The following is a 15,236-nucleotide window of genomic DNA, read 5'->3' as shown; positions in this document are numbered from 1 at the left end:
AAAAAAAAAATGCCTGTAGACTACTATATCAAGATTCATGCTTCATACAAAGCCCTGTCTAATTTCTATTTGAGGAATACATAACAGGCCAAACTCAACAAAAAAATCAGCAAGAAAACACCAAATACATTTGTCTCCAAGTTTTCAATAACCAGAAGAGCAATAGACAAGACCCCAGTCCAGCACAAAAAGTCTTCATAACCACAAACCTAACCACACAAAGTTAAGATCCAAAAAAGGCTGTACATTTGATATAAGGATAACCTAGAAAGTACATTGTCCTGCAAAGAAAATGTCTAGTCTTGAAACTTTGGCATTACAGAATGAATGAAGCAAAAGCTGTAAAGAGATCAGCTTTGGAGATACCTTTAACATCTCTGCAAACAGGACAATTAAGGTAAATCCATTGTTCAACAAAGGCCTCAAGGAATCTCTATGAACTAATTTCTAAGAAATAAACTGGATGGTGGTGTCCTGTGCCTTTAATCCTGGCACTCAGGAAGCAGAGGCAGGTGAAACTCTAGAGTCAAGGCCAGCCTGATCTACAGAGAGAGATGCAAAACAGCCAGGGCTACATAGAGAAACCTTGTCTGAAAACAAAATATAAACCAACAAAATACTATAATGATAAACCATGATATAATTGGGACAGCAAGTAATTTTAAAATGTTAACTAGAAAACGGCACATATTTGGATGTTAAGAACACTGGCAGATAACTTACAGGTCAAAGTTAAAGAGATAAACACAAAATCTCTGAGGTATAAAATAGTACGGGGGGGAGGGGAGGGAGAGGCTTGTAGAGATGGCTCCGTGGTTAAGAACCACTGTCTGCTCCACCAGAGGACCAAGGTTCAACTCCTAGCACCTATACGGCAGCTCGTAACTGTCTGTAACTCCTATTCTAGGGGACCTGTCACACACTGCAAAACACCAATGCACATAAAATAAAAAAAATAAATTTCTTAAAAATGTAATAGAGGTATGTTATACATTTAAAAACATTTTAAATGTTAAACATTTTAAAAACGTAAGCAAATATCACATATTACTACAGATATAGACTATACAGAAAAAGCTTTAAACATCTATAAGAAGGATCCACACTAAATTATGAGAGGAAGTATCTGCAGAGAAAAAGAAGGTTTGAGGTGCTTTACTTATATGTATAATTTCTTCTGCAAATAATGATATCAACAAACAATCTTATCTAAGTAAATGCCCTAAAGTGTTGTTATTACATCTTGGTTTCTACTATATGTAAATGATTAAATTCATCATAATTTAAAACTCAAGTTTATCAAATCTTGGAGAAAAATACAAAATGTTTAAAGATAAATCTTTTAAAACCTTCTAGATACTTCCATAAATAGTTTCTTCTAAATGAGTAACTCAAGAACTAACACGCATGGGCATAAAATAAAGTATTTTAAATAGGATACTCTAGAATATTAGCTTAAGTGAAGTTGGATACTCACATAGTAGTTGTCATTTATTTGAACCATTGGTGCGTTTACACAGGCCCCTAAACACTCCACTTCGATAAGAGTGAAGAGTTTGTCAGGTGTAGTCTCTCCAACCTTTATTCCTAAAAATGTAAATGATCACTGTAAGAAATAGATTATAGCTTAAAAACAGTATGGTTTAAGAAAAATGGCATAGCAACAATATGTTACAGAGGTATATAAAAATATTGATGTGCATTAAATTTCTGTAAAATGAAAAGAATATAAATCAGCACTTGGAAAGCAAGACAGATCTCAAGTTCAAGGCCAGCCTGGACTATATAGCAAGATTCCATCTCAAAATAAATAAAAACATAAAATCTACTGTGCCATGCTTTCTTAAGTAGGCTTGTTCCTTTATAGTCAATAAAAGCCTGGAGAGCAGGGCTTACTCAGTTTTCATTCACATTGTGCTGAGACTGAACTACTTCCCTACCACCTAGCTGCTGGTTTGCCACAGGGCTTACCTCCATGCCTGCTTTGGGGTTTTCCTTTTAAACTAATAAAATTGCCCTCAAGTTTCAAAACAAGCAAGTAAATAGGAGCTGGAGAAATTGCTAGTTAGAGCATTGGCAGCCCTTGCAGGGGACCTGGGTTTGGTTCCCAGCACCCACAAGTGGTTCACAACCTCTAACTCCAGTCTCAGGCCTTCTGGCCACTGTGGGTACTGCACAAACACATTATTTAACATAAAAATAAAGTCATTTAAAAAAAGCAAATAATTGGACTGCTAATAATACAGTTATACCATGAGATTGGCAAAGAGTAAGAAAACCGAGGATCAAAGATTACTAAGGAATACTCATACACTCAAGGGAAGACATTGGTAAAATATGGCAAGTATGACTTGGCAATTTTTCTTTTTTTTTCTTTTTTTTTTTGGTTTTTTGAGACAGGGTTTCTCTGTAGCTTTGGAGCCTGTCCTGGAACTAGCTCTTGTGGACCAGGCTGGCTTCAAACTCACAGAGATCGGCCTGCCTCTGCCTCCTGAGTGCTGGGATAAAGGCGTGCGCGGCCGCCACCACCCGGCGGCAATTTTTCTTATACACGATATTAATATACAACATGAAGAGCATTCAATAGTATACATGTGAAAATACTAGGGTAACTCCATCTGTAATAGCAAAACGATGTGAACACTGTGCTTTACAAAAAGTCCAGCTATACCATACAATGTAAGCACAGATATATTACCTTTATGTGCTAAATAAGAAAGGATATAAAACCTGACATAACTAATATTATAGTGATATTTTATTTGTATTTCAATAAATAAAGCTTAAGGTCAGAATGCAAAGTTAAGCTACTAGAGGCCAGGGAGTGGTGGCGCACACCTTTGATCCCAGGATTCAGGAGACAGAGGCAGATAGATCTCTGGGAGTTCAAGGCTACCTTGGGTTACACAAGACTGATCCAGAAACAGGTCCAGGTGGTGGTGGCTCACACTTTTAACCCCAGTGTTTGGAGACAGGAGCAATATGGCTAGATGGAGAGAGGAGTATACAGGGGAGGAGCTCACTGGAGTGGAGCCTGAGGATTCATGGAGACAGAATCTTGCCCTTGGTAGAGGTAAAAGATCTCTCTAGTGGTTGGTTGCTTTGCTTTTCTGGTCTTCAGGTTGAACCCCAATATCTATCTCTACGTTTTTATTAGTCGTGCTACATACTACATACCAAGCAGCTATCAGAATCTAAGCCTTAGAGCTGGGTTTGGGGCCAACTTGAACTTCCTGCCTTATATATTTAAACATCACCTAAATGAGTCTGTGGCATGCAAGGACTTGAAGAGAAAAAAAAGCCACAACTGATGACAAAGATCTGCTACTTGAAAGACTGAGGACTACAAGCAGGAACAGCTTGGTCAACTCAGTAAGATCCTATCTCAAACAAATTGAAAAAAGGGGGGGGAGGGGGCGCTGAGGAAGCAAGTCAGTGTTGAAAGTGCTAGCCTCTAGTGTGAAGTCCTGTTTCTTTAGTACAGGAAGATACTTTAACTTCACAAAATTAAAAAAGCAACAATGGCAATTTTGTATGGAAAATGGCCAATTATTTTATAAGTATGCTCTATTTAGACCTATTTAAAACTTCCCTTATTGCTACTTACTCCGTTGCTTCTCTGGAAAAGTACATGAACATCTTAAAATTATAATAATTTTCACTTGTGTGTGTATATGCATACTCACACATGTAAGTGCAGATACCCCAAGAGATGGTTGTGAGCTACCTGATATACAGATGCTAGGTAGGAACTGAACTGGGGTCCTCCGAAAAGCAGTACATTAAGCTGAGCCATCTCTCCAGGCCATGAACAGTCTTTGTTTTGTGACAAATGCTGACATATGAAAGATAACTTTCCTAGAAGCCTTATAAACACACTTAATGGTTAACATAGATTAAAAGCTTAGACTTGAAGCTGAAAATCAAAAAAAAATACAAACTAGAAATAAAAGCAAATGGTTTTTTTAAGTATCAAGAAAGTACAAACCAAATAAGATAAATTGAAGTTGAAATTTTAGGTGGAAAATGTCAGATCTAGAAAGACAATTTGATCTGGGAGGCAGGGAGTATAGACAGAAAGGAGCTACTGAGCTAGGTTCTGAATGTATAGCCCAAGCTAACCCAGAGCTCACTATATAGCCTAGACTGACCTAGAAGAGCTCAACAATCCTGTCTCAGCATCCTGAGTGCTAAGATTACAGGTGTGCACCACCATAGCCTGTTAGACCATCTTGGTGTTATTGGGTTTTTTTTGGGGGGAGGGGGAATGGAGAGGTGGGGGAGGTATTTCAAAACAAGGCTTCTCTTCGTAGTTTTGTCTGTCTTGGAACTCACTTTGTAGATCCACTTGTCTCTGCCTCTCAAGTGCTGGGCATTAAGGTTTTATGTAACCACACCCTGGGCTGATCTTGGTACTGTTAACAAAAGAAATGAAGTATCCCATACCAAGCTTTCTTTGAAGGGTCTCCAATATGCTGTCAGAATCTCGAAGCATACAAGGTGTAGTAGTGCAGACCTGAATGTGGTACTTTCCAACTGGCTTTCGATTATACATTGTATAAAAAGTTGCTACTTCATATACTCTCATTGGAGGTACTTGTAAAACTTCTGCCACCTAAAATATTAAGACATTAAAGAAGATGGTTACAATGTTTACTACCTGAAGTGTAATGTACCCAACTCTGAATAGCACTACAGTATTCCTAAGTGCTCTTACACTGTCACTTGTTCTGTCTTCTCCTGGAGGCTTACTATCAACAAGACATAGGAGAGATTTCTCATTATTAAAAACATTTTTTGAAAAAAAAAATGGACTGGCAAAATGGTTCAGCAAATAAAAGACCTTGCTTACTTACCACAGAAGACTGATGACCTGAGTTTGATCTCTGGAGCTCTCATAAAGACTGAATCAGGACTGAACTTGCAGAACTAGCTCTATAGAGTTGTCCTTTGACCTCCACACATGCTGTGGCATATATGTGTCCATATATACATCACATGCTAAATATATATATTTCTCAAGACAGGGTTTCGCTGTGTAGCCCTGGCTGTCTTGAAACTCGCTCTGTAGACCAGAGATCCACCTGCCTCTACCTCCTGAGTGCTGTGATTGAAGGCATGAGCCACAACGGCCTGGCTTAAAATATTTTTAAAGGGTTTAAAAACAGGTATAATTTCAAATAAAACACTTTTCACAAGCACTATATGTCATACTATTTTTGCTTTTTCCTTCTTTCTTAGTGCTTGAGATTAAACCCAGGGTTTTGGAGTTGATAGGCAAAGCTCTTTCAGCTACATCTTCATTTTACATCAAGGTTTCTGAAAAAAATTAACCAACTGTCTTTACTAAGGATAACATTTAGTTAAATAAAGCTTTGTAACATTATTCCAGTATTAGGGAAGTGTATGAAGCAAACAAAAAATCAACACAACCTAAAATTTGCATTGGTGGTTATTAGATAAAGTCTATTCCTAGTCTCTGAATAAGGATGATAGCCTTTGTCTTTTGTTCCTTTTTGTGATTCTACCTTAACAGTTAAACAAAATAAAGTTTAGAAAATAAAGATGAGAGTGAGCGAGCTACAATAAAATATCTATGACAGCTGGTCAAGAAGAAAATACAATTAGTTGGATTTATACAGCACTTTATAAATTAAGTGTTATATTGTCACATGAATGTAATTGCTGTATTAACAGGCTATAAGTAAACTAAAATCTAGATTATTACTGAAACTGTTTGAAAGCAATTAATCTTCACATCTCTAATCTTAGTGCTTGGGAGCTGAGGCATGAAAACTGGGTTTCCCAGGCAGTAGTGGTGCACATCTTTAATCCCAGCACTCGAGAGGTAGAGGCAGGAGGATCTCTGTGCATTTGAGGCCACCTGGTCTACAAGAGCTAGTTTCAGGACAGTTGGGGCTGCTACACAGAGAAAAAACAAAACAAAAAAAAAAAAAAAAAAAAAAGAAAGAAAGACAGAAAGACTAGTATGGGCTAAACTAGGCGATGGTGGTGATGCACACCTTTAATCCCAGCACTCAGGAGGCAAAGGCATTTGAATTTGAGACCAGCCTGGTCTACAAAGTGAGTTCCAGGACAAGCTCCAAAGCTACAGAGAAACCCTGTCTCAAAAAACAAAAACAAAACAACAACAACAAAACTAGCCTGGGCTAGTGTGTCAGACAGACCCTGTCTCAGAAGAGAGGATGAATCTTACAGTTTATTCATAGGCTGAAGTGAGTTGAATGGCAGTTCTGAAAGTGAGAAATGTCATACATACCATATATTACATACAGACTTTTGTTAAAGACTACAACAAAGATGTCAAAATATTAAGAGATGACATTTAGTAAGAGATATTCACACCCCCACACACTGTAATTTTAGTGTTAAAACATTGCATTAATTTTGAAAATGCCTTCATACTAAATTATACACATTTGAGATTTTTTTCATTAAGATCATTTCTCTTCAAAAGTTGGGGGAGGGAGAATGGAAGGACACAGGATGATGGCGGGGCAGACAGAAACCTCTTTCACACTGATGCCTGTTTTCCTGCAAGAATAAAAACTTTATTAAGGGAACTGACAAAAAAAAAAAAAGAAAGAAAAACAAAACACTAAGGAGTTTATATCTGTCTGTCTGTCTATCCATCCATCCTGTGTGAGAGAGGGAAGAGACTAAAGGGCCCAAAACTCCTAAACTCTGATATTAATGATTACCATGATGATTTCTATATAAAGAAGTTATTACACACAACCTTTCCTGTTTGCTAAGGCAAAACTGAATTCAGTACCTTGTTCATAGCAGATATGGGCAACCATCCATTCTGCCTTTGGGCTAGATCCAGGACTGGAAGCACAGCTGCTGCTTTATGCCCTTCTGGGTAGTTTTTCACTATTGCCTCTATCCTCTGTAAAAGGAAAATGCCTTTTACACCGATGAAAACAAATGAGTACTTGATAAATCACCTATATTGTTTACTTAATCATACCTTATAGTTTTCTGGTGTGAAATCAAATGGAGTATCTGGGTTATTCTCAGGAGTATCTCTATGCTAAACACACACACAAATAAAAACAAGATTAATAAAGATTAATAAATCCCAAAAAATAGCTATCCAGCTTCACTAGGAATGGGCTATCAAATACAAACTGGCAGCCCTATGTAATTAAGACACAAAATTGTACATATAGGCTGGAGAGATGGCTTAGAGGTTAGAAAAGCCTGCTGCTAATACAGAGGGTTGAAGTTCAGTTCCTAGCAGCCATGCTTGGCAACTTATAACTCCTAACTCCAGTTCCAGGGTATCCAGTGGTCCCTTCTGGTCTCTAAGGGTACCTGTACCACAAAGAAACCCTTTCTCAAAAAACCAAAAATAGAAAGAAAGAAAAAAAAAAACCCACAGAAATCTCTGTGAGTTCAAGGCCAACCTCCTCTATATACCAAGTTCTGGGACAGCCAGCAACACAAATAGCAAGTGCTCTTAACCTCTGAGCTTTTTCTCCCACCCAAAACACCAAAACCTTACTTAATACTTGTGTTTTTGGCATATATTGGCCATTGTAGGGATTTAAATATAGCTTGTAAAATGATGTTTGGTTCCAGCTGACCCTCTCAAATAGAAACTAATACTTGGAAACCTAAGAAAATCTAGGAATAAGAATTTGGGTTATTTTTTAGTAAAGTTACTATGACCACCTAACTGGTGGTCAGACTCCATGGTCTTAAAAGTCAGTCATATTGGCTGGCTGAAGGGAACAAGGTTGTAACTTGAGAAATTCCTAAAGGGTATTTGTTTGAAATAGTAATATAGCCAGGGCATTAATACGTAATAAATAGATTACTTTACTGAGCAGTCGGCCTCCATGTTTTTGGCTTCACATTTTTAACTCTAGGTGGTCTCTATAAGCACCTCAGTTTTGGTGTACAAATCAGAAAGCTTTAGATGCTGTGTCTGTTTATCTTGATATGAGCAGTTTTTAGGACTCAGGCTTGGTTTCCAGCACCCACATGGCAGCTCAAGCTGCCCATAACACCAGTTCCTAAGGATCTAACAGTATCTTCTAACCTTCTCCGGCTTCTGCATGGACACAGTGCATATGCATGCTCTTAGTCACACACAAAATTAAAACAGAGATTTAAAGCTTTTGCATTCAATCCTGCACACTCTAGGCCACAAGAGTGGTAACATACCCCACAATTTAAGATATTACAGTAGACTCACTCAAATTTCCAAGTCTTTCCATTATGAGGAATTTTGATTACTTACCACAAATAAGGCTCCTCCGGACCCGTTTTGCACAGCTGTCTTATGCAAATTCCTTGTATGTCTTCCCTGAAGTTAAAAAATTTTAAGAAAACTTACTTACAAATTTTAAGAAAATTTTTATGAACTACTTGAAGAGTCATAACTTAAAGCAAAGGAATCAAGTTATTTCAGGAATCATCTTGGGAGGTTTGTACCCGTGCCCGTCTCCTTAAAAAGGCTCAAGAAATGGCTAGGCACATTATTAGCTCACTTGTGGAGTCAGTGCAAGAACTGATCAAAACTCAAACCAGAGCTGAACACAGCTGTCCTGTTCAAACTATGTTCCTCTAGGCTGGCATGCAATACTGAGAATTAACTGGCTGTCTTTCTTTCCCTTTGGCTGAATCGACAAGATGGTAAAGTTTTGTTTGTTCTGAGACAGGGTCTCACTGCGTAGTCCTGTTGCCTTGGAACTAGCTCTGTAGACCAGGCTGACCTTACAGAGATCCACCTGCCTCTGCCTCCCAAGTGGGAATTAAAAGTGTGCACTATCAAGCCTGGCCCTAATAGTAAATATGGTAAATACACAAAAAAATCCTCTAAACATTTTTTAATAGGGTCTCCCTATGTAGCCTAGGCTGGCCTTTAATTTTTTTCTCTTTCCTCAGCCTCCCTGGTACTAGATTGATTATAGGCTGTGGTACCAATATGGCAGCCTTTTCAGTTCTTACTCAACTACTTCTGCAACTCTAGTCCCACACCTCACTGTCTCTAATGCTTGTAGACTTATAAGGTGAAACTGCTCAGGAACGATTCTGACTGTTAGATTTTGTCCTCTTGTTCTTCTCCTGTACTGCTGACCTCCCATGCTAAACAATTAAACTGTTATTCTAAATCCTACCATTTCTGAATTCTGTGACCCACAAATAGCCAATCAGAGCTACACAGAGAAGGAAAAAAACACCCCATAAAGGAAACTGAGACTAAACTAGAAATCGGCCATTGCTGTCACTCTAGCTGAGGACACAGGGAAATATAAAAACAATTGAATAACAACTGAAAAAAAAAACTGAATAACAATTACCTAAGTAAACGCTAAGAAAACAATCATTGCATAATAGTGTAAGAAATGATTCATTTTGAAGTAGGGAAGTATCTGATTACCCTTTTCACATCCTGAGCCTTGACACTCATCCCACTGACATCAGGTTAACTACTACTTGAAAGTCACTGTCTTGGGGGCTCGGTTCTGACTCCTCTGTTCTTTCCTTTATGTATCTTTTCCTTCTGGCATCATCTACTGACTGTGCTGATGACTACTAAGTCTTACACACTTCTAATGATAAAAGGATAACACCAAGAAGAGATCATAAATGCATTAAGTAAATGAGGAAAATTAATTTTAAAAAAGTTACTAGCAATTAAAAGCATGCCATTTAAAATATCACCAGCTTAAATTAGGAAAAGGTTTTGGCTTGGGCTTTTTTTTTTTAAACATAACATTCCATTTTGTTGAGAGCATGGGAGAAATGGGCTTACTAATGCATTAGGCAAACACTCATACAAGCCTTTTAGGGAAGCAAACTAGTATGATTTATGAAAAACCTCAAAGAATTTACATTTTTAACATAGTAATACTTTGGGGAATTCACTTTTAAAGAACATTACAGTAGCAAGGGTGATAGTGCCCCACCTATAACCCTAGCACTAGGAAGGTTGCTAGGAGGATGCTATGAATCTAGGCCTATATACAAAGACCTGATCTCAAAGGGGATAAGGGGTGTGTGGGCGCATGTGTGTGTGCAGGTAACCATGCAGATCAGAAGAAGATCTAGCATTACTGTGTGTGTGCATGTGTATACGTGCAGGAGCCCATGAAGAACAGAAGATCTGGCATCACAGGGAGCTGAGAGCTACATAATGTGTACTGGGATCCAAATACTGGTCCTCAGGGCACTAAGGGCTCTTAACTGCTGAGCCACCTCTCAATCTCACACTTTATTATTTAAATTTCATGCATATTAAGTGTTTTGCCTGCATGTATGTCTGTGTAGTGTGTACAAGAATGGTACTTATGGAAGACAAGAGAGTGTCAGATCCCCTAGAATTAGAGTTATAGATGGTTGTGAGCCACCATGTGGGTGCTGGGAATGTAATTCCCATCCTCTGCAAAAGCAGCCAGTACTCTTAACCACTGAACTACCTCTCCAGCCCCTCATTTAATATTTGTAAAACTTAAGGGTTTTGTTTGCTTGTTTTGAGACAGGATCTCTCTAGAAAGCCCTGGCTGTCTTGGAACTCACAGAGACCCCGAGTGCTGGGATTAAAAGCAAGAGCTCTAAAAAAAAAAAAAAAAAGCAATCTCTCTCTTTCTCTTTCTCTGTCTGTCTATCTAATGGGTGTCTTTTTATTGGGCTGTTTTAAGATTGTGGTATTACTCTGAAAAAACTTCCTAATATGTTAAAGCATTGTTATCTACTTAGCAGACACACGATAAAACAGTAACTGAAAGATTTAAGGTAAATTTTTAAAGCATGACAGATAATTGTCTTTTGTTTATAACTGTAACAAAGAGCCATTGTCAAAACAAATTAGTGTTTCTTGCATTTGCAAGTAACGGGTTTTTATATTGTAATTAGGCTGTGAATTATTCTGATAAAATTATGTTTTATATAGCTGAAAACGATCTACTTCCTCTCTGCTGAAGTTAATAAATAAATTTCTTTTACTTAAAGGAAGTGGAAAGGAGTAGCGCTGGTGCTACCATGAGGAACTTGTTCCTGAGTTATTCATGCTAATTATGTATTACCACTTATGAGCATGTCCGACACACTATGTCATCTTTCATTCAAGGCACACAGAAAGGAGAGCACAAACAATCCACAGACCCAGAGAGAACTAGGTAACAAGGGGGGTTCATGGGGGACACCCAGATCTCCCTGGGAAGATGAGATGGAAGAGATTTTTGTGAGTGGACTAAAGGCGGGTGGGGTCAGGAACATAAGTGATCAGTTGGGGGGGGAGCACGGAGGGATGGAGTGCTGAGGGAGACTGCTGGTAGAGGGGTTTTCAGGTGGGTGGAAGCCTGGCGCAGGGGAATCTCCCAGGAGTCTATAGGGAGGACCCCAGCTTAGCTTCCTAGCAATAGAGGATAAGAAGCGTAAACTTCACAACTCTCATGATCAGATTGGTGATCTGGCCCAATTATCATCAGAGAGGCATCATCCAGCAACTAATGGAGACAGATGTAGACTCACAGCCAAATATTAGATGAAGTTTGGGAATCCTGCCAAGAAGAAAGGAGTGTAGGAGCCAGAGAGGTCAAGGACACCACAGGAAGACACGTAATCAACTAAAGTGGGCTCATGGGGGCTCCCAGAGACTGAACGGACAACCAGGGATCTGCATGGGACTGACCTTGGTACTCTGCATATATGTTACAGTTGAGGAGCTTAGTCCTCTTATTGGACTCCTAATAATGGGAACAGGGACTGTCTCCAATTCTTTTACTGGCTTTTGGGACCGTACTCCTCATCCTGGGTTGCCTTGCCCAGCCTTAATAAAGGGGGAGGGGTTTAGTCTTACTGCAATTTGATATGCCATATTTTATTGATATTCATGGGAGACCTATCCTTTCCTGAATGGAGACAGAAGAGGAAGGGATGGGGAGGCTTAGAGGAGGGGATTCTGATTCTCTGGAGAAGCAGCCAGTGCTCTCAGCCACTTAGCTATTGCTCCAGACTCTGATCAGGTGGTTCTTGAGTGAACTCTTGATGACAATATCCTACACTCTGCTGCAATGCCAAAATGTTTGGTAGATTTGGTAGATGGTTTGTGTGTGAGAAAGGCATCCTAGAGGAAGGGTTATATTAAACTGACTCCAACAAAACAATTAGAAAGCTGGGACTAGTGCACCAGAGTGGAGGGGCTTATGTAAAAGTGATGGCTTGGTTTGTTGTGCTCTCTCTTCTTTTTTTCTTCATTTTTTCCTTAATTCATCTATTAATTAATCTATTAATTCATCCTGGCCACAGCCTCCTCCCCAGTCCTACCCTTCCAGTAATTCCCAGCACCCGCATGGCAGCTCACACCTGTCTGCAACTCCAGTTCCAGGGCTTCTGACACCCTCATACAGACATACATGCAGGTAAAACACCAATGAACATAAAAATTATTTTTTTAAAAATCTGACCAAATTACAGCACAAAAATTTCACATTTTAAGTGAATTTATTATTCCGTGTTAGGACAAACTCATAGCTGCCCAAAGCTGGCTAGGTAAGATAGATTTACCTCTCTCTGTCCAACTCCTCTGAGCATAACCAGAAGTTAATGGCTTGTTAGCCACTCAGTGGTTCCTTATATTTGTACTGACTATTTCTTTAGGCTCTTTGCATAGATTTTTTGCAATATCATTTCAAAGCCCTTAGCTTCTTTACCCTACAAACAACTGTGTGAGGGCTGATGAATGCTAAACATATTAATAGCTGCTAACTTGGGGCTGGAGAGATGGCTCAGCGGTTTAGAGCACTGACTGCTCTTCCAGAGGTCCTGTGTTCAAGTCCCAGTAACCACATGTTAGCTCACAACCACCTATAATGAGATCTGGTGCCCTCTTCTGGCCTACAGGCAGGATACTAAATAAATAAATAAATCTTAAAAAAAAAAATAGCTGCTAACTTGTTATTGATACCCTCCTTGCTGCCAGTATAACTGCCCTGACAGGAGAGATGACATCTTAGAGACACATATGCTGCCACCCCCCCTTGCTATCAGTCTAATAAACAATGGACCCTCAAAAGAATTAGTTTCCCCAGGAATTTCATGCTGGGAAGGGGGGGAGACTGAAGTATTGGTGCAACCCAGAGGAGAAACCTGTCTTCCATTCTAACAACTTGTCACAGGACCTTGCAGGACAGACCTGGAGGCTGGACAAGAGATCTGTCAGTAATGGGCACGATCACATTTGGATAAAAACTGCTTAGTTATACATCCCTCGTGCCCTTATTTAACCCACACCTCAGACCAATACCCCGAAAGTGACTTAAGGGAAAGGTTTCACTGGACTCTTATTTGTTCCTCTTCTCTACGTGGTCACACTTGAACCCATCTTTCTCTGCTTTTCACTATTTAATTGGACTGAAGACAGGGCTTCACCTAGCTTGTTACGGTTTCCAGAGCCCAAGTTTTGATTCTAAATATTCTGGTAATACTAGCTCAAGCAAGAAAACAGAATGTCCACAGCAGACATTCACATTTAAAAGTGGAGAGGGCAAACTGGATGGTGGTGGCGCACGCCTTTAATCCCAGCACTCGGGAGGCATAGGCAGATGGATCTCTGTGAGTTTGAGGCCAGCCTGCTCTACAAGAGCTAGTTCCATGACAGGCTCCAAAAAAACTACAGAGAAACCCTGTTTGGGGGAGGAAAAAAAAAAAGAAACACCAAAATTTTTTTCATTCATCATTGTAACTACATAATTCTGGTGTTTAATCCCAGTTGCTTCTCTACCAGAAATTATTTGTATAGTACTTCTACAAATATGTACCCGTAGGTGCTGCCTCAATTAAACAAGGATATAAGAAAATAGTCATGGTAATTCAACATTAGTCTTTTATGTTGTTGCTTTGAGATTGAGTCTCACTATAGCCAAGGCTGGCCTAAACTTTCTAGGCTCCTACCTCAGTCTCCCAAGCACCAGGATTATAGGCAAAGACCAGCACATGCATTAACATTAGTCTTTACAGAACATCTGAAGGCCAGGATCCGAGAAAATATCTCAGGGTACTTTCCCTCTCACTTACTAATCACCAAGTCTTACATATTCTGCCTGAATTATTTTAATTGTTATTTTTTTTTTTAAAAAAAAAATATTTATTTATTATGTATACAATATTCTGTCTGTGTGTATGTCTGCAGGCCGGAAGAGGGCACCAGACCTCATTACAGATGGTTGTGAGCCACCATGTGGTTGCCGGGAATTGAACTCAGGACCTTTGGAAGAGCAGGCAGTGCTCTTAACCACTGAGCCATCTCTCCAGCCCCATTAATTGTTATTTCTGCTACTACATTTCCTGGCCCTGCTTCTATTCCAGTTCTCTCCCCACCCCAGATTACTATCAAGGGCATAGTTCCCTGACTTTGTCTCACGCTTTTCCACATCTCTAGAGGTTCTCACTAAGATTCTAATGGGCGAGGGCTGAAGGGGGTAGCACTGGGATCAATCTAAACCTGCTGTTACAAAGTGGATGAAGTCTGAATCCTGTGTGTGCTATAGAAAAGGCCTTTGGACCCTTTCCAACCTCATCTTCCACCCTCTTATCTCTTCTCCATCCTACCATGCACCTCACTCCTTAAACTTACATCACTATTGCACTTTATACTTCCCACTCGTCATGATGGTATTAAGTCATCCTCATAACAGCCGCTGGGAAAAAGAACTGGCACACCCTCCTATACCTATAGCACTTACTTGGTTTGGTTCCTCATCATATATAATAATTTCCCTGAACAACTTCAGAGAGGAAAATTTAAACACACATACACACACACACACACACACACACACACACCAAACAAATAAAAGAGTGACCCACTCTACTTTACAGGATACTATGTTGCCAAGCTATTCTGTTCAACAGGTAAGGTTATCATTAAATCTTCAACTTAAAAAGTAAGAGTGTATGTAAACCCATAAACTGAGAAGAATCTGTGATTTAGGGTTTTCAGACACATACAATTTAAGATAAATTTTCTTGGTTTTTTTTTTCTTGCTTGTTTTTTTGAAGCAGGGTCTCTAAGTAACCTTGGCTATCCTGAACTTGCTATGTAGACCAGGCTGACCTCAAACTCACTGAGATACCCCTGCCTTTGGTATTAAAGCCATGCACAACATGCCCAGTGTAAAAGGTAAAACTTCTTTCAGTCTGCTGTAATTTTGCAAAGTTAAGTTTAAATATCTCCAACATGGAGCCGGGCGGTGGTGGCG

At 39.4% G+C, this 15,236-nt stretch overlaps 1 protein-coding gene across 1 annotated transcript in view; it reads right to left on the bottom strand.

Annotated features, from left to right (window-relative positions):
• Ndufv2 (NADH:ubiquinone oxidoreductase core subunit V2) overlaps positions 1–15,236 on the bottom strand; it is a 25,577-nt gene that overhangs the window by 2,984 nt on the left and 7,357 nt on the right. Inside the window, exons 2-6 of the mRNA XM_005361321.3 lie at positions 8,273–8,338; positions 6,995–7,057; positions 6,797–6,913; positions 4,447–4,615; positions 1,478–1,587 (exon numbers count right to left, since the gene is read on the bottom strand). Of these exons, the coding sequence (XP_005361378.1) occupies positions 1,478–1,587; positions 4,447–4,615; positions 6,797–6,913; positions 6,995–7,057; positions 8,273–8,338 (525 nt within the window). The remainder of the gene's footprint in view (positions 1–1,477; positions 1,588–4,446; positions 4,616–6,796; positions 6,914–6,994; positions 7,058–8,272; positions 8,339–15,236) is intronic.

This window comes from Microtus ochrogaster, linkage group LG4, assembly GCF_000317375.1.
Source record: "Microtus ochrogaster isolate Prairie Vole_2 linkage group LG4, MicOch1.0, whole genome shotgun sequence".
NCBI classification, from domain to species: domain Eukaryota; kingdom Metazoa; phylum Chordata; class Mammalia; order Rodentia; family Cricetidae; genus Microtus; species Microtus ochrogaster.
The sequence above is the reverse complement of the archived record's forward strand: the minus strand, read 5'-3'. Positions and strand labels throughout refer to the sequence as shown.